The 20,127-nt window shown below is 36.6% G+C and overlaps 1 protein-coding gene across 2 annotated transcripts in view; it reads left to right on the forward strand.

Annotated features, from left to right (window-relative positions):
- The window catches only part of LOC123633869 (Golgi pH regulator), a 44,841-nt gene that overhangs the window by 14,002 nt on the left and 10,712 nt on the right, over positions 1–20,127 (forward strand). The window contains exons 6-9 of one of the 2 annotated variants that reach the window (XM_045544854.1): positions 6,631–6,751; positions 7,351–7,431; positions 16,911–17,020; positions 19,515–19,609. In XM_045544854.1, the coding sequence (XP_045400810.1) occupies positions 6,631–6,751; positions 7,351–7,431; positions 16,911–17,020; positions 19,515–19,609 (407 nt within the window). The remainder of the gene's footprint in view (positions 1–6,630; positions 6,752–7,350; positions 7,432–16,910; positions 17,021–19,514; positions 19,610–20,127) is intronic. The other variant, XM_045544855.1, reaches the window with a different exon arrangement.

Below are 20,127 nucleotides of genomic sequence, written 5' to 3' on the forward strand. Positions count from 1 at the left end.
ACCTTGGTGAATATACATACTTCAAGAATGTAAGGAAAAGAGGAAAGTGTCCTTAACTTAAATCTCCTGATATTTTATACAGAATTATGCTAATATACTTGTATGTGTGTTTGAAGGTAAGGTATCAATAGGCTTTTATCAGATTCTAAGCTAAAAACACTGAACAAAAATCCCTCAGTTCACAAGTTCTTCCAGAACTATTTCACAATTATTAATACATATGGATCTATCTAAAAAGATTAGAGAGCCCACCTGTAATAAATATACTAGAGCTTTTATACTGTAGCTTTAAAAAAAGTCTATTTATTCACTATCCTGCTGTATCTATCAGGGTTCTTACTGCAGAAAACAGAATCTACTACAACTACGTTAAAGCAAAAAGTGATTTATTAAAGGATATCCAGCAATTTATAGACTTTCTAGGAAAGCAAGGACACCAAGCTTAAATGCTACATAGTGAAGAGGAACACCCAACTCTGCCACAGTAAACTAGAAAAAAACCCACTGAAGCCATCGCCTGCCATGCAGGACCTGTGACATCAGAGACCCAACAGTAGCACTTCTATCCCAGCTGCTCCAGCTCCTAACTGCTGTCACCACCCCGACATTGTTCACTTACGTATTTGAGGCCTTACATGGGCCTGAGTTTTTTGTGAAACCTCAATAACATTCAGAACCGTAGCTTCAAGGAAGTTTGAGAAAGAGCTTTTGGCTTTCCAGATACTGTAGTACTAAAAGAAATGCCAGAAGACGATTGGGATGAACGTTGACTGAGCCAGGATCTAGGACCTGCCATACCTCCTACGCATCCTTCCGTGTGTACTCATTGCCTATAGCAAGGATTTTGGGCAGAGAAAGATAATGAGACTTTCCTGTAGTAGAGTCAGAGGAAAAGTGTAGTTTTAAAAAACACATGTGACATCATAAATAATTGTATATATTTTTAAAATAAAAATAGTGTTTTCAAAATTTCAAATAGGCCGTGCGCGGTGGCCCACCCCTGTAATCCTAGCCCTCTGGGAGGCCGAGGCGGGTGGATCGCTCGAGGTCAGGAGTTCGAGACCAGCCTGAGCGAGACTCCGTCTCTACTAAAAAAATAGAAATAAATTATATGGACAACTAAAAATATATAGAGAGAAAAAATTAACTGGGCATGGTGGCACATGCCTGTAGTCCCAGCTACTCGGGAGGCTGAGGCAGTAGGATCACTTAAGCCCAGGAGTTTGAGGTTTCTGTGAGCTAGGCTGACGCCACGGCACTCACTCTGGCCCAGGCAACAAAGTGAGACTCTGTCTCAAAAAAAAAAAAAATTTTTTTTCAAATACTATTAAGGACCAAAAAAGTTAAGATAACACCAGCCTACTGAAAATATTCAAACTCTTAGCATGGCATATAAGACCTTCCATGGCCTGGCTACTGCTCTCTTTGTGTGTTCTATTCTTCAGTCCTACCAAATTACTTGAAGTTTCTAGAGCTGTTCCATCAGCCTGGGCAATCCTTCACCCGTTGTCTACTTGGAAAATGCCTATTTATTCTTTCAAGATTAAACTCTTGTTAATTCCTCTAGGAAAATTTTCCTGGCCATCATTAGGAGATATTATTTGCTCCCACCTCAATGTACTTACATCACCTATAAAACTTACATGTTTTCTTTTCTGACTTCCTCATTAACCTATGGGCTCTATGAGGTCAGAGACTACGTCTTATTTGTCTTTATATCCCTAGTACCTAGTGTGGAACCTAGCACGTAACGAGTGTTTAGTATATGTTTATTGAATCTGTGAATGGAAAAAAAAATTAATCTCTCCAAGGTGGTAGATGAGTTCAAGAATATGACACTCTGGATAGGAATTTAGGAATTGCTAGGATGATCAGCATGCCCATGTCAATGTCAGGAAAGATTTGGAGTAGAAAGCCCTGATAGTATAGCTCTTGTATAAACCTATTTCAAATAAGCCCACAAAGAGATGAATTTATTTGTAATGTTAGAAGTCAGAAAGAAGAGTTACAAAAGGACCCCAGGGCTGCTGACAATGCAAGCACAAGTTCACATGCAGTCCAAAGACCTGACTCTGACACCTTTCTCCAGCTTTCTTTTCTGTGTACTCAGCTCACATGAGCAGTGCAGCCAGGCCATGCCAGAGGAGAGATGAAGACCATCATATCTATTATACCTTTCATCTACCCATTTTTCTAAATTCTATGGGATTATCCTGAAAAGGACACTGAGGGGGAAAGCTAGAGGGAGCCAGGGTGGGGAACCTGTGGCCTTCTGATTTCAAGATAGTTCTTTTTTAAGCACCAAAGGAGGCAAGAAAAGCTTCATCTTTCTTTGCTGCAGCCCTTTTAATAAAGAATTTGTTCTGTAAGATTTGGATTCAGTCAAAAGGCCACACTTAAGGACCTAGAAGGCCACACATGGCCTTAAGGCTGCAGGTTCCCCACCCCTGCTTGAGCTTTCCCAGGACTATGTCAACAACCAATATGGTTTATTGCTATGGAAACTACAAAAAACTGTAAGACCCAACAAGACCTTGTCTTTACAAAAACTTTAGAGGTGACGCATGCCTTTAGTCTGGACTACTCAGGAAGCCGAGGCAGGAGGATTGCTTGAGCCCAGGAGTTCAAGGCTGCAGTGAACTATGATCAAGCCACTGCATTCCAGCCTGGGCAACAGAGCAAGATCCTTTCTCTAAAAACAAATAAACAAACAAACTATAAGACTTAATCATTACCTGTAATGAAAAAAATCTGTGAAAGAATTTTCTTGTGCAGTGCCTGGACCTAGAAAGGTTAGAGGACATTCTATAGTGGGAAAGAGTACGAGAGACTAAGAAAGCATATATGACTAGAAAGAATCTGTGTGAGCACATAGCAAAGATGAGATGATCTGCTAGTCACCTTATTCATCTGACTTTCCATGTATTAACTGATAAGCAGGGATAATAATGACTAACTCTTACTTCATATAAGTGCTGAGATTAAGTAGATAGTATCTACAAAGTACTTTAAACCAGGAAAAAATATTTAATAAAAAGAGCACCATGTTAAAGGGAATAAAAGTAGAGGGGCATTTTTCAGTTTTTTAGATTTAATAACCCATATTAATCCCTTGGATTTTTTTATATTATTGAGTAATATTATGTACCCACAGTCAACAAACATTTGTTGAACACTTTCTATGTGCCAGGCAGTAAGGAAAGCAAAGACCAATAAGATATGATTCCTTCCTGTAAAGAAGATGCAAATTCAAGAGGTATGTGGAAAGTAGAATCAACAGAATTTCGGTGAGGATTTATTCATTCACTTAACATTCCTCAAATATTTATTGAACACCTACTTTATATTAAGTGCTGGAGATAAACCATGAACAAAACAAACTTGGTTTCTTATAGTCTTGTGGGTGGGGCTAGACAATAAAGAGATAAATATATAAATAAATAATTGCCAATTGTGATCATTGTCATCAAGAAGCAAACAGATTGCTGTGGTAGAGAATAATGCAGATAAAGATAACAAATTTAGTGCAAGTAGTTAGATTCAGCTTTTCTGAGGAAGTAATATTAAAGCTGAGATTTAAAGACCAAAGGAAGACCTGGGTGGAAGGCACAGGAAACATCTTGCAAAGCCCTAAGGTAGAGAGACCTTAGTGTATTGAAGGGAAAATAAAAGATGGAATAGAAACTAATTGTATAGTATACAGATTTTTTATTTTGGTAACTAGATAGTTGATGATGTCATCTTCTAAGATAGGTAGTGCAGAAGATGGAACAAGTTGAGGGGGAAGATACTTTCAGTTTGGGATATGTTGAATTTGAGTTGCATTTACATATCCAGGTAATGTTCAATAAGCAACTGGATATACATACAAGTCAGGAGCTTAGGAGAAAGGGAGGAATATATCAGTCCTCATGGAGGTGATTCCAGGAATCTAAAAAATTAGAAATCATCAACTAAATGCCATTAGGTGAAGCAAGGGAAATGGGTGAGATCACCCAAGGAAAGATAAATAGAATGAAATGAAATAAAGAATTCTGGCCCATGCAGAGCAAGAAGACACTAAGAAAAAGCAATTAGAAAAGTAAAAGAACTTCAAGCGTGTCCATTCCCCAGACAGTGCGCATCGCACTCATCAAGTAGGTATACACCCGTCCCCTCCCCCCAGCCCCCACCTCTGTCCAATACCCAATTGGTGTTATTCCTAAATGTGCACTTAGGTGATGATCATCAGGAAAGTTCTGACTGGGGGGGATGGGGTTGGGGGGAGGGGATGGGTGTATACCTACGTGATGAGTGCGATGTGCACTGTCTAGGGAATGGGCACACTTGAAGTTCTGACTTGGGGGGATGGGGGTGGGGAGCAGGGATGGGTGTATACCTACATGATGAGTGCGATGTCTAGGGAATGGACACACTTGAAGCTCAGACTCGGGGGGGATGGGGGGGCATGGGCAATGTATATAACCTGAACTTTTGTACCCCCATAATAAGCTGAAATAAAAATAAATAAATAAATAAAATAAAATAAAACATGAAGTCCAAGCTCAAAAAAAAAAAGAAAAGAAAAGTAAAAGAGAAAACCTCAGGAAATAAGGTTGTGAAAGCCAAGAAGGGAAAATAATTTTAGACAGAAAGCATTCAATGTCATAAAAGAGCCAATAAAACAAAGATTGGGAAATGTTGAATTTTGCAACCAACAGCAAGTTCATGACCATAGTGTAGTAATGGTTAAGAGCCCAGGCTCTGGAACTTCACTGGGTTTGAATCCTGGCTCTGCCACTATATGGCCTTGACTAAGTTATTTAACTTCTCTGTGCCTCTATTTCCTCATCTGTAAAATTGGGTTTTCAATACCATCTACCTCATAGGCTTGTTTTAAGCAATAAATGAGTTAGTGCACGTGAAATGCTTAGAACAGTGCCTAGTATGGAGGAGGAGCTTGATGAATGTTACCTATGATGTTGCCATTACAATTATTAGTGAAAAAAATTCCATTCAGTATAGAAGAATGGGAAGAAAGCTGGACTGCAGCCAGTTGAGGAATGAACTGGAGGTGAGAAAGAGGTGACAGTAAATATCTTTCAAGAAATTTGGCTATTAAGGAGGAAATAGACAAGGATTGGTAACTAGAGGTAAACTCAAGGCCAAGAACAGAATTTTTCCTAGAAAAGAGACTTGAAACTGAAGGGAAAGAACTAGCAAAGAAGGAACAGTTGAAGTACAAGAGAGAAGGGACAGGTGATGGAACAAGATTCTGAAAGAGGTGGGAGGGATTGAATAAGATCAAAAGCACAAGTAGAGAAGTCAGCTTTGGACAATGTCTTGTTCTGAGGGAGACAAGTTGGGAGGATAGTTGCAGATATAAATATTTATAGTACAGTGAAGGTAGTTTATGTCTAATTAGCTTATGTCTTTTATAATAAGGGCATTGGCTAAGAAGAAGGATAAAGGTTGGGAAAAGGAATTAAAGAATAGCTGCTGAAGGAAATGGAAAGAGAAGGAGACATAGCTGACCAAGGGCAAGATAAAGATTACTCAGTAGTGTGTGAGCTCTAATAAGACTGATGACAGTGACTCTGTAATGGCACCAATATCGGTATACATCTAGCAACTTTAGGCAGCTAGGCATGGGTACAGGGAAGGCAGAGGGTTAGATTGATCCAGGGGTTTGTAGGATCAATATTTCAGAAGGAGAAGAGAAGGCGATTGAGGGTCCTGGTGAAAGAAGCTGAAGCCAGCAAGCCTGGATTCCAAGCTAGGTGAAGAACGGGAAAAGCAAAAGACTAGAGCTCAGAGATCACACTGACCTCTAAAATGAATGTAGTGGAAATAAAGGATCAAGAGGACTTGAAGACTAGGAGGGGAGACCAGTGGTCAGAAATGGAATATTGGAATTTTCAGTTTCAAAGCTAACAGAATTCCTGAATTACAACTCTGGCATTTGGTCATAGGAGTGAATGGCTGAAATGAATTCTATCCTAGAATTTGGAAGTGAAAACAAATTAAAACTATTCTTTTCCTGTGATGCCAAACTTCTTAGGTTATGCTTCAGCATGACTCTCTCTCATTTATCCCAAATATATCAACCAGCAGGCCGCATTTATTTTAACTGCTGAATTGACTTGCAGCATTCTCTAATGATAGGGAACAACTGATAATTAGAATACAACTAATAATTTAAAACTCATGTGTTTACCTTTGAACTACTCATTCATCTATAAATTTAGCCCATTTATTAGATGAATTATGTGTTTATTGAATACAAAAAGGAATAAGATATAAGCTAAAGAATATGATCTCAGGAGGAAATACATATATCAAAAGTAAATAGCACAAAGTGTTACCTGCTATTTATACTTTTCCTGCAGATTTACTTTCCTATTAATAATATTTATTTTTGCCAAAGCTTTTACTTTGCTTTGATGAACCTGAAGCATATGGGATAGGAGGAAAATTAATAGACTTTTAATATATTTATTATAGAAAATGTACTCATTAATAATTAACAGTTGTCTTATATGGGTTAGTTATATGTAATGGTTGATGTTTTCAATGATGTTTCCTTTTGCAGTACAGATGAGAACTGTTTTATCTATATTACCTGGCATTAATGTGCTTTGATGTTTTTAGGTATCTTATCCATAGAACAGCTTATCAGCCGAGTAGGTGTGATTGGGGTGACTCTCATGGCTCTCCTTTCTGGATTTGGTGCTGTCAACTGTCCATACACTTACATGTCCTACTTCCTCAGGTAACAATCACTTTGTCTTTTTTCTTTTTTTTTTCCCATTACTTATTGAATGAATACACATGTCATATCATGCCACCATCTTTAATACTTGTTTATTAGACCTGTGACTTTGCCTTTTTATTCTTTTCTTCTTCTGTCCCACTTATACTGCTTGCTCTTTTTATTTATCCTACATGCATTTGTTTTTTAAATGGCAATTTCAATTTGACACCTCCCTTCTACTTTTTAAAGGCACATTTCTAGTGCCTGGTGTGAACTAACACCAACTTCAGCAAATCAGTTTCTCCTAGAAGTGGAAGAGAAGACAATGCTAAGTTAAAAATATTTAAACATACATCCTAAATGTCGCTGGATCAAAGCTAAGAAAGACTGTAAGAGAGCTAGGTACCTTCCATTGCTGAGACCCCAGAAGAATTAGCTATAAGAAATGACAGCAAAAGCATTTTAGTTTATTATGGTCATTTTAATTTTTTCTAGAAAAAGCCAGATCCTTGAATTACTGGGTAACAATTGAGGTTTATATGTTTCTCCAGATGCCTTGTATTCTACCCAAGGGTGAGACCCCAAAACATTTTGCTAATAGTTTGTGCTTATTGCAGGAATGTGACTGACACAGATATTCTAGCCCTGGAACGACGACTGCTCCAAACCATGGATATGATCATAAGCAAAAAGAAAAGGTAAGACATCAGCACATTAAAACATTTGTATTCTGTTACAATTTCTCAACAAGAAAATTTGACTATGAATTGGTGCTGGCAGGGCATTTCATCTTGTTCATTTTTATTATAAGGTAAGTATCATCAAAGATTTACTGCCTAATCTTGTATGAAAGAAAATTCTCAAATTCAACCTTATTTCCTGAATTTTGATACTTCTCCTTAGATAAATTATTGGAATAAATTTTTTGTTTAATTTTAATTTTTAATTGTAAATTGACAAATTATAGTTGTATATATTTATGGGGTGATATGATTTATAAATACAATGTGGAAGAATTAAATGTGGCTAATTAACATATCCATCACCTCAAATACTTAACATTTTTTTATGGTGAAAACTTTTGCAATTTACTCTGTTAGCAATTTTAAAATGTACAGTGCATTATTATTTACTATATTCATCATGCTGTGCAGTATATCTCAATGAAAAATAAAAACTTATTCCTCCTAATTGAGGCTTTGGACCCTTTGACCATCATCTCCCCGTTCCCCCACCCCCCCAACCTCTGGTAACCACCATTCTACCCTCTGCTTTGTTGAGTTCAACCATTTTAGATACAACATATAAATGAGTACATGCATTATTTGTCTTTCTGTGCCAGGCTTATTTCGCCAATTCCATCTGTGTTGTCACAATGACAAAATTTCTTTTTTTAAGGCTGAATAGTATTGTGTCTATGTACCCCATTTTCTTTATCCATTTATCTGTTGGTGGACACATAGGTGGATTCCATAACTTGGCTATTGTGAATAATGCTGCAATGGACATGGGAGTGTAGACATCTCTTCAATATATTTATTTTAAACCTTTTGGGTAAATACCCAGAAGTGGGATTGCTGTATCATAGGGCAATTTTATTTTTATTTTTATTTTTTAGAACTCTCCACACTGTTTTCCATAGTGGCTGCACTAATTTACATTCTCACCGGCAGTATAATAGGGTTCTCTTTTCTCCACATCCTCACCAACACTTGTTATCTTTTATCTTTTTGATAATAGCCATTCTGACAGATATGAGATAGTACGTCATTGTGGTTTTAATTTGCACTTCCTTAATGATTAGTGGTGAGCATTTTTTTGTATAACTGTTGGGCATTTATATGTCTTCTCTTGAGAAATATCTATTCAGGTCCCTTGCCCATTTTTTAAATCAGATTATTTGTTTTCTTTCTTGAGTTCCTTCTTTGTTTGAGTTCCTTATATATTTTGAATATTAACCGCTTATCAGACCTGTGGCTTGCAGATATTTTCTGCATAGTTTCACAGATTATCTCTTCACTCTGTTAATTGTTTTCTTTCTTGTGCAGAAGCTTCTTATTTTGATGTAATCCTGTTTGTCTATTTTTACTTTTGTTGTCTATGCTTTTGGGGTCAAATTTTAAAAGTTATTGCCCAAAACAACGTCATGTAGTTTTTCCCCTGTTTTCTTCTAGAAGTTTTACAGTGTCAAGTCTTATGTTTAAAGTCTTTAATACATTTTTAGTTGATTTTTACATATGGAGTAAGATAAGGGACCAATTTCACTCTTCTACGTATATATATCTGGTTTTCCTAACATCATTTATTGATAAGACTGGCCTTTCCTCAATGTGTATACTTGGCACCCTTGTCAAAAATCAATTGACTATACATGTGTGGGTTCATTTCTGGGCTCTCTGTTCTATTCCATTGGTCAATGAGTTTATTTTTATGCCAGTACTCTGCTGTTTTAATTACTGTTGCTTTGTAGTGTAATTTGAAATCAGGTAGTATAATGCCTCCAGCTTTGTTCTTTTGGTTCATGATTGCCTTGGCTATTCAGGATTTTTTATAGTTTCATAGGAATTTTAGAATTGTTTTTTTCTATTTCTATGGAAAATGACATTGGAATTTTGGTAGGGATTGCATTAAATCTGTAGATTGCTTTGGGTAGTGTGGACAGTTTAACATTGTTCAAAGAATATTTCAAAAATGAAATCAAGAGAACAATCCCATTTACAATAGCTACAAAATAAAATAAAATACTTAGGAATAAATTTAACTGAGGAGGTGAAAGACCTGAACACTGAAAACTATAAAACATTGAAGAAAGTGAAGAAGACACAAATAAATGGAAAGATAAATCATGTTCATGAATTGGTAGGTAACTTTTATATTTGAAGGATGGATGTTTTAAAAGTTGGTTGTCCTGTATTTTTACAGACTTTTTCATGTTTGACTTAGATCTTTTCAACTTCCTTTTTTCCAACTACTTAAAATCCATCAAGTCTTTGTTTTATGTAATTTCAGACTATTATGGGGGTACAAACATTTCAGTTACACATAATGCCTTTGCCTCACTCAAGTCTTCTAATATTGTTGTTTTTATTATTTAAAAAGTACTTTTTAAATGTGTATTTTCAAAGTGGCATTTCATAGACATCTGTATCACAGTAGACAAGAGCATAAAGCTCTGAAATCAGACTGTCTGGATTTGAATCCTTGGTCTACAAATAACAATGTCACCTTGAACTAGTTACTTTATGTCTTTATGCCTTGGTTTCCTCATCTGTAGGACAGAGATAACAATAATGAGTTAAGACTGACAGAGCCTTTAGAACAGTGAACCACACCTAGCTAAGGGCAACTACTGAACTTAATAATTTCTACAGGACAATCATCTGGTTTTTATGCTTTGCCTTCATTTATTTACTCATATATTCATTCACTTAATAATTTTAAAAAACCTAGTTTATGCCAGGGACTGTACAAGATGCTGGGGACAGAATAATCAACAAGATAATCATTTCCTACCTTCATGAAACTTCTTAGTCTACTATCTTTAATAAAGTTAATATTACCCATATATAAATGGCAACAGAGGTTTTGGATTACACAAGTATTTTTATATTTCATATTTTCTCCTTCAACACTTTTCTGTAGTAACACCCATAGTCAAGTCAAAGAAACCTTAATGTACGAGATAACATTAGATATTAGAATGATAAAGAAGGCTCAGATTCACCAACTAAATATTTGTCTCCATGTCTTTACTGGAATCTTCAAGGTAGACACATATGTGTATACATTTATTTTACTTATATGTATCTTATTTATATTCAGTTTATTTTACATAAATGTATATAAATGCAGATTTTTTAAAATATAAAAATAAGAGTAAGATTTTCAAAAGTGAAAGATACTTGTATATGAATAATACTATTTTGAGTCCCAAGGCTATTCTCCCTTTTACTGTATTTCTTTTATTTATATAAAGAGATAAATGTATAAGAGTGAAGTCATGATCCATGTCAAGTATGGATATACACTTTTAAGTCATTTTATGCTAGTTGTGGTTAGGAATTGGCTGTGATCTATATACATTATAATCCAGTTCCTCTATAATACCTTCTCTAATCAGGATCAGGAATGATTTGTGGTCCTACAGTAGGTTTTATTAATGTAAGTGGCTCTCAGAAGAATCAGCCTCCCAACTTGACCTAATTAGCACAGTCCTTCACCCAGTATAGCTAACAGCGCAGATAGACAGCTAACATGACAACACTGGGGCCCTTGGGATTCATACAATGCGCTTGCCAGTTACCACAATACAAAAAACTTTTTTGCAAACTCTCATAGTTGGGGAGGAGTAGTGACCAGAAAACCATCTTTCAACTTAACAGTAGAGGGCCATAGTGAGATGACATACCAGAAAAATGACATCCATTAAACATAGAAAAGTTAATGGTTGAAAATGGAGGGAAGGAAAGAAGCATACATTTCCCATTTGGAACAGTGAAGGAAAAAAATCTCAACTTCTACCTTGAGTTAGGTTTTTCTAGGCTCTCTTTTTGAAATTTTGTGGGGATAAGGGAAAAAAATGCATTCACTAGTAAAATTTCAGCAAAAGCCACAGGTGCCCTCAAATGATAGCAAAGAAAACTTCCAGGAATGGCACTGGAAAGAGTTCAAGCAATTCTACAGAAAAATCATAAAACTGACAAAAATATTCAAAGCATATATTTGAAGTTACTGGAAAATGAACAGAGGCAGGTAGAAATTTGAGAAGATCATCAGATAACTGTTGCAAGTTTATGGCTTTCTTGTCTAGAGGTGCCCCTCCACCACAACCCACCCTCCCAACACCCACTCAAGTGTACAGATTAATAGAGTTAAAATCAACGAGAGTAACTGGAAATTTAAAGGAGAAATTTTGGAAGTGAGAGAGATGCAGAAGGACTGAGATCCAGAATCTGAGTATAAACCCTGACCAAATCCCTTACTCATTACTAAATAATGCATGTGCACAGGAAACACCAGAAAGCCTGAGAAAGAGTAGGTGGAAACTAGGAATCTACCTTGAAAAACAGAATTGCTGTTGGTGAGATTTGCAAGTTTGCTGTGACTTTGATTGAGTGCATTGCCTGAGCTGTGTGCAGATTAAGCACACAGCTTGGATGACAGAAAATGAAAGTCTTACTGGATGGAGTTATCAGAGGGTAGAACTCGGGACTAGCAAAGCAATTAGAAATTTAGGACAAAAAAAAAAAATTAGGAGAGATCCCTAGAAGCTAAAGAACCACAGAGAGGGTAAGTACTGAAATATGTTTATAAAATCTGCCCATATTTTTGGTTAATCACCATCATACATGAGCTCAGGCTCAGGGGAGACCCTCAGAGAGTCAGACTAAAAAAGAAGCAGCTATAAGCTGGCAAACTGAGCAGAAACATTAGTTGCTACAGGTATAACAGATTTCACAGTTTAAGTATAGGTAAATTAATTGCTTACTAGTACAAAAAACTCCAGTAATCCTCAGAACAAAACAGATTCTAAGGTCACTATGCCACATTAACTATAATATCAAGTTGTCAACCAAAACTTAGTAGACATGCAAAGAAACAAGACCATATGACCCATATTCAAGATCAAAAGCAGTCAATAGAAACTAACTCCAAGTGGGTCCAGATGATAGATTTAGCAAACAAAGACTTGAAAGTAACTATTAGAAATACATTCAAAGAAATGAAGGAAAGCATGGTATTAACTAGTGAAAAGATGGGGAATCGCAACAGAGAAATGGAAACTTTTAAGAAACAAAATAGAAACTCAAAAACTGAAAATGACAGTGACTAAAATACAAATTTTACTAGATGGGTTTAATAACAGAATTGAGATGCAGAAGAAAGAAACAGTGAACTTGAAGATAGAGCATTAGAAATTATTAAATCTGAAGAATAGAGAAAAGATTGAAGAAAACTGAACAAAAGTCTCAGTATAAGACAATATCAAGCAATCTCCATCCTTGCAGTTAGAGTCCTAGAAGACGGGGAAAGGAGCAGAAAAAGTATTTGAAGAAATAATGTCCCAAAACTTCCCAAATTTGGTGGAAAACATTAATTTACAGATCCAAGAAGCTCCAGGAATTCCAAATAGGATAAACACAAAAGAAAACTACACCTACATATGTATAGTCAAACTGCTAAAAGACAAAAAGAAAGACAAAATCTTGAAAGCAGCCAGAGAAAAATGATACGTACAGGAGAACGATGAAAAAAAGTAATGGCATTGTAGAATACAAAATAAGCACAAAAATCAATAGTAGCTGGTCACTGTGGTGTGCCTGTAGTCCCAGTACTCAGGAGGCTAAGGCAGGAGGATTACTTCAGTCCAGGAGTTTGAATCCAGCCTAGGCAACATAGTAAGACCCTGTCTCTTAAAAAAAAAAAAAATCAATTGTATTTCTATATATTAGCAGTGACTATGTGGACATCAAAATTAAAAATATAATAGTATTTAAAATCACTAAAAAAATGAAATACTTATGTGTAAGTCTAACAAAACACATACAGGACTTATATGCTAAAAATTATAGAACTCCAAGGAAAGAAATCAAAGAAGATCTAAATAAGTGGAGAGACATGTGTTTTTGAATAGGAAGACTCAACATAGTCGTGGTAGTTTATTGATCTATGTCTGCCAGTACCTCATAGTACTCAACCAACTGTGTGATACGATCAGACATAGATCAGTGGAACAGATTAGAGAACTCAGAAATAGACTGACGCAAATATGCCCACCTGATTTTTGACAGAGATGCAAAAGCAATTCAGTGGAAGAAAGATAGCCTTTTCACCAAATGGTGCTGGAACAATTAGACATCATAGGCAAAAAAAAAATCTGAATCTAAGTCTCATTCCTTATATAAAAATTAACTCAAAACAGATAATGGACTTAAATGTAAAATGTAAAACTACAAAACTTTTATAAAAAAATACATAGAAAATCTTTGGGATATAGGGGCTAGGCAATAAGTTCTTAGACTTGACACCAAAAGTATAATCCATAAAAGGAAAAATTGATAAATTGGGCTCCATCAAAATTATAAACTTTGCTCTGTGAAAGACCCTGTTAAAAGGATGAAAAGACAAGCTATAGACTGAGAGAAAATATTTACAAACCGCCTGAGAAAGGACTAGTATCTAGAATAAAAAACTTTGAAAGCTTATATTTTTAAAAAAAACAGTGAATTAGAAAATGGGCAAAAGCCATGAACAGACATTTTATTGCAGAGGATATACAGATGACATATAAGCACATGAAAAAATGTTAAACATTATTAGTCATTAGGGACATGCAATTAAAACCACAGTGAGACACCACTACACACCTATCGGAATGGCTAAAATAAAATTAGTGACAGTGCCAAACGCTAGTAAGGATGCAGAGAAATTGGATTACTCATATGTTGCTGGTGGGAATATAGAATGGTGCAGTAACTCTGGAACACAGTTTAGCTATTTCTTAAGAAACTGAACATGCAATTAACACCCCTCAACAATTGCACTCATGGGCATTTATCCAGAGAAATGGAGATTTATGTTCCCATAAAAACCTGTTCACAAGTGTTTATAGCGACTTTATTCATAGTAGCCAAAAACTGGAAAGAACCCAGATGTTCTTCAATAGGTGAATGGTTAAACAAACTGTGGTACAGACTACTTAGCAATAAAAATGAACAAACTATTGATGTACACAACAACCTGGATGAATCTCCAGAAAATTATGCTGAGTGAAAAAGCCATTTCCCAGAGGATGCATACTGTTTCTAGCTATGTACACATTTTTGAAATGGCAAAATTATAAAAATAGACAACAGATTAGTGATTGCTAAGGGTTAAGGAGGAGTTGGGGGTGGGAAGGAAGAAGACTATCCGGGGGCAGCGTGAAGGATGCTCGTAGTGGTAGAAATGTCCTGTATCGTGAGTCTATCAATGTCAATATCCTGGTTGTACTGTAGTTTTGCAGGATGTTTCCATTGGGGAAATCTGGGTAAAGGGTACATGGAATCTCTGTATTTTTTCTTAAAACTGCATATGAATTTACAATTATCTCAAAATTAAAAGTTTAATTAAAAAAGAAAAGGAATGGCTGACTTCCCACCAGAAACAACCGAGAACAGAAAACAGTAGAATGACATATTTAAATCATAGTAGACATTTTTCAGCTTCTCTTGTACACTACCACCAAACCTTAGCCAAGTGCATATTTTTCCACATTATGAATTTTTAAATGACTTCCAGCTGATAATAAATAGATAATTTCTTGTTGTAAGCTACGCTTGTTATAAAGAGGCAATAGTGATGATGATCACTGTGGTCGTTGTGATGATGGTGAAGAAAAGTTGAAGATGAAGGTAATCGTGTTCTATAGTACCTCGTATTGTTGGGTTTTTTATTCCTTTGCACCCCATCTCAGGAAGTTTGATATTGTTACCTTTTCTTCTTAAATATGTGACTATTTCTGTTTCATCTGTAACTTATTTGATAAGAGCAAAATTGGTTTAGAATTAATAAATTCTTGATAAAATTGAAAGTGAAAGCAAATTGTTTAAAACAAATCCATGCTCATCTATATGCAGCCAACTTTCGTTCTTCTAGAGATTATACTTCTCTGCCTGTTATGAGACCACAGTACACATTGTCAGTTACCTTTACATATTCAACCAGTTCCACTCCACAGTCAATCATTGATGTTTGTTATATGGCAGACAGTGGAAATAAGGACAGCAGAAATGGGCTCTGTGCTCCCTTTCTCCCATCTGCCTCTCCTTTAATCCATCATGGTAAACTGAAGTACAGTGTTCTAATAATGGAATGGAACCCCTTCCTTCTTCATATACATGTTCTAGCTTTCTCAACTGTGAAAATAAAAAAACTAAAAATTACTAAATCTCGCCAAGTCAGAATCTTCCTAGGTCTGAGCCTCTTCTTGGTTGTTTATTGTATCTTCCCAAAATGCTGAGTTATAGTTGATGTATAGTTAGAAAAAAAGGCAAAAAGAGCTAGAACTTGAAGCTGTGTTTCTTTCACTCAGTATCCAGGTGAAGGTCATTTTGAGGAGGAAACAGTTAAAACAACGTGACTGACACACCTAAAATTCTTTCTTGTTAATACCATTTTTGCTAATGGCTTAAAGAATTTAGCCCACAGAAATACCATTTGGTATTTGGTACCATTGGTACCATTTGTATTAGTCTCAGCCATACATACCAATGCTGCTGCTTCCTCATCATCATTTTTATCTCTTATCACCCAAAAATTATCCATCTTCAGTTAAATTTTTCTTTAGTCCTGCTACTCTATTTTTATTAGACTCATTCTGGTTCACTTTAGGCCTACTGGCCTTGGCCCATTATACCCTTCAAGTAATCATTTATGTACAAATGATTTTATTTTTTAACATCACAAGGACCCTGTTCTTAATACCTTTGTGATGGGCTAGAACATGCCAGCAGCTACCACTGTGCTAGTGGGTCCTCCGCAGACTGAGAGGATGAAAAGAAGGAATGGTTGGTTTCCTGTTGATTTATTTAGTAGTAGGACAGATTTCAGTGGGTGAGGGGATTAGACTTAAAGGGAGACTAATTATTAGAAAGGTACTGGTTTATGTGATTTTGCTATATTTTTTTCCTTTTGTCTGCTTTTGAAAAGGAAGGCAGAAAACAGTTATTGAGTTCCTACTCTGTACCTGGTCCCCTAGCTAAGTATGTTAGCTATTTTATTTTATGCTTAAATGGTAACTGTAATAATTTTTAACATTTGTACAGTGCTTTGTAGTTGAAAACATAATCTATAAGTTCTTGTAGATTATTTCATTCATCTTCACATCTATCCAGAGAGAAGGAAATGAAAACTCTAAGGTCTCACAGCTTCTAAGTGGCAGAGTTAGTCCTCAGATTTATTGTCTGCTCCAAATTCTGTGCTTCTTCGCCTAGGCCACATTGCTTCCACATAGTTTCTCTTCAGCTGTAAGTAGTGAAAAAGCGGGACCCCGGAATCAGCATCCTTTCCCGAGCATCTTAGCAAATGAGAGAGGCATTTGTGAGACTGGCAAGTAGATGAGACTGGAAAGTAAATGAGACTGGACTTTGAGGGCCCATGCCTCCTTGCTGAGATTTTATATTTTCTTTCATTTCAGGATGGCAATGGCACGAAGAACTATGTTCCAGAAGGGGGAGGTGCATAACAAACCATCAGGATTCTGGGGAATGATAAAAAGCGTCACTACTTCAGCACCAGGAAGTGAAAGTATCCTTTGTCCTTCCGCTTGATGCTTTTTGTCTGGACCAAGGGCAGAAGAAAAAAGTAGTATTGGGATAGTCCCTTCTAAGGTACCTGACTGCATCTGGGGAATGATAAAAAGCGTCACTACTTCAGCACCAGGAAGTGAAAGTATCCTTTGTCCTTCTGCTTGATGCTTTTTGTCTGGACCAAGGGCAGAAGAAAAAAGTAGTATTGGGATAGTCCCTTCTAAGGTACCTGACTGCATCTGGGGAATGATAAAAAGCGTCACTACTTCAGCACCAGGAAGTGAAAGTATCCTTTGTCCTTCTGCTTGATGCTTTTTGTCTGGACCAAGGGCAGAAGAAAAAAGTAGTATTGGGATAGTTCCCTTCTAAGGTACCTGACTGCATCAGAGTCCACTGGCTTAGAAAATACAATGCATATAAGAATCATCTTTCCAACAGCCATATAAGATCATAAAATCATTGTCTTTGAGCTGAAGGGGTCCTGAAAAGTCAGTCTTTCCATTTTACAGATGAGAAAATAGACCCAGAGAAGTTAGGTCACACAGTGGTTTGTGGCAAAGCTAGGAACAGAACTGTGGTCTCTTCTTCATAGTTCTTTCCACTACACTATTGTATTTCTCAACTCTGAAAAATCACCACAAAATCGATGGCTTGTATATCGGATGGTAAAGGCCCATTTCTGAAGTAATTAGTATTCTTAGACAAATTTTAAGTAGCTTTGCTTCTCTAGTGACTTTTTGGTTTAAAGAACCAAAGAGACTAGGTTAACAGATTGTTCTTGGCCCAACTAGTTATGGTGTTGAACTAATTCCCAAATTGTGTAACCAATTCTCTATGTGGGTCCTAGGCTATTAGGTCAAAATTTTGGAGGATTAAGCATGAGATGGCAAATCCGGTTTCCTTCTCTGGCCCAGGGAAGTACAAATTCCCTTTCGCTTCAGTTGGAGAAGGATGTAGTCTATTCTTGCTATAAATTATGACTTACATCCTTTTAGTGTCAAATGCAGGTCAGAATAAGATCAAAGAAAGGGAGGATGATTATGGAAGAGAAAGAAAAAGGATTAATTTAGATTTATTTAATCAAGAAACATTTATTTCACATCTCCTATTTCTAAGCCAAGCGCAAAGGGATAAAATGATGAATAAAGCATAGCCTCTCTCCTCAGGGAGAGAGACATGTAACTAGTTAAACCATATTGTTTGGTGGCCTGAACCATGCACATAGGAGCCACTGTTGAGGAAGGAAATGAAGGACACTTGCTTACTTGGGTAATAGTGGGAAAAATCACAGAGGAGGAAGGATTTAAATTAAAGTCAATGCTTCTATTTTAGAAGGGCCTATCTTTACTATTTTTATTACTTAAAAGTCCATAAAAGCCAATAGTGTAGGTTTTAGAGCTATTTTGGTGATAAGTCAACAAATACATCAGGATTATTTAACCTCTCTGAGCCCCTATTTCCTAAATGGGAGAATAATAATGCTACCTGATTGATTTCGTGGAAAATAGGATAGTATAGTGGAAAGAGCAGGCCTTGGAGTAAGGCAGATCTGGCTTTGCATCCACACCTATTGGCTGTGTGACTTTGAGCAAGTTAACTCTCTGAGCTTCACTTTCCTTATCTGCAAAATGGATAGTAACGCCTATCTCATGGGATTGTTGTGAGAAGATAATGTCTGTAAAGAGCTAAAGAAGGTGATGTCTATAAATCCCAGCCTATATTAGAACTTAGTAAATATTAGTTCCCTTTTCTAATATTGTATTTATTCAGATAATATAGGAGAAAGCCATGCTTTAGTGTAGGTATTATTGTTATGTAACCATTTGTGATCTTGAAGATTACACTTAATTTAATATAACTAGATAAATAAAGGAAAAAACAAACAAATGACACCATCTGTTTGAGCCACTTGGGAGAAACAGTGATAGATGTTTGATGGTGATGCTCTTTTTTTTTTTTTTTTTGAGACAGAGTGTCACTTTGTTGCCCTGGCTAGAGTGAGCGCCATGGCGTCAGCCTAGCTCACAGCAACCTCAAACTCCTGGGCTCAAGCTATCCTTCTGCCTCAGCCTCCCGAGTAGCTGGGACTACAGGCATGTGCCACCATGCCCGGCTAACTTTTTCTATATAGATGTTTAGCTGTCCAAATCATTTGTTTCTATTTTTAGTAGAGACGAGGTCTCACTCTTGCTCAGGCTGGTCTCAAACTCCTGACCTCGAGCGATCCACCCGCCTCGGCCTCCCAGAGTGCTAGGATTACAGGCGTGAGCCACCGCGCCCGGCCAGTGGTGATGCTCTTGATAGTGAAGCTTTTACACATCTATGTCAAAGGTTGGGAAAATTGCTCTGAAGTTGCAGTGCTGGCTATGTAACAGAAAATTGAAAATACAGCCAGTTCCTGGGATCCACTATAGGAGAAACCAGAAACATGTGCTTTCTTCATTGCCATTTCTTTAAGTTTCTATGTGATTTAAACCTTAATGCCCATTTTGTGCCAGATCTTACTCTTATTCAACAGGAAGTGGATGCTTTGGAAGAACTAAGCAGGCAGCTTTTCCTGGAAACAGCTGATCTATATGCTACCAAGGTACAGAGCAAGGAAACTAAAGTGTGGTTTTTACCAAAATGATGAAAAAGAAAACAAGACTAAATGGCTTTTTAGTATTCTCTCTGTGGCAAAGCAAGAGAATATATCAGCTTCAATATCAGCCATGGAACATTAGGGATGAGGGGTCTGTACTCTTCATGAAATTGCTCCTATCTCTAGCAAAATCCTTAATAGAACACTCTCAGTAATAGAAATTGGTGGGATAGTCAGAAGAGGCTTTTCAACACCTAGGAAGGAGGCACACACCACTTCCTACTGACCTGGGATAAAAATGGTAGCTCCTCTCATTCCTTTTTATTCCCTTACAAGTTAGTGATACTATAAGAGCAGTAGATACCTGTATGCCATGGTCTAGCCCTATTTTAAAGGATCCAGATCAGTAAGTATCCTAACTGCAAGAAGTAACTTTCCTATGTACATCTAAAATCCAATATAATTTAAATATGCAAAATCTTTTAGTGAAAGTCACGAACTATTTTAATTCTTTTTGAGGCTAG

Source organism: Lemur catta, chromosome 3 (genome assembly GCF_020740605.2).
Source record: "Lemur catta isolate mLemCat1 chromosome 3, mLemCat1.pri, whole genome shotgun sequence".
NCBI classification, from domain to species: domain Eukaryota; kingdom Metazoa; phylum Chordata; class Mammalia; order Primates; family Lemuridae; genus Lemur; species Lemur catta.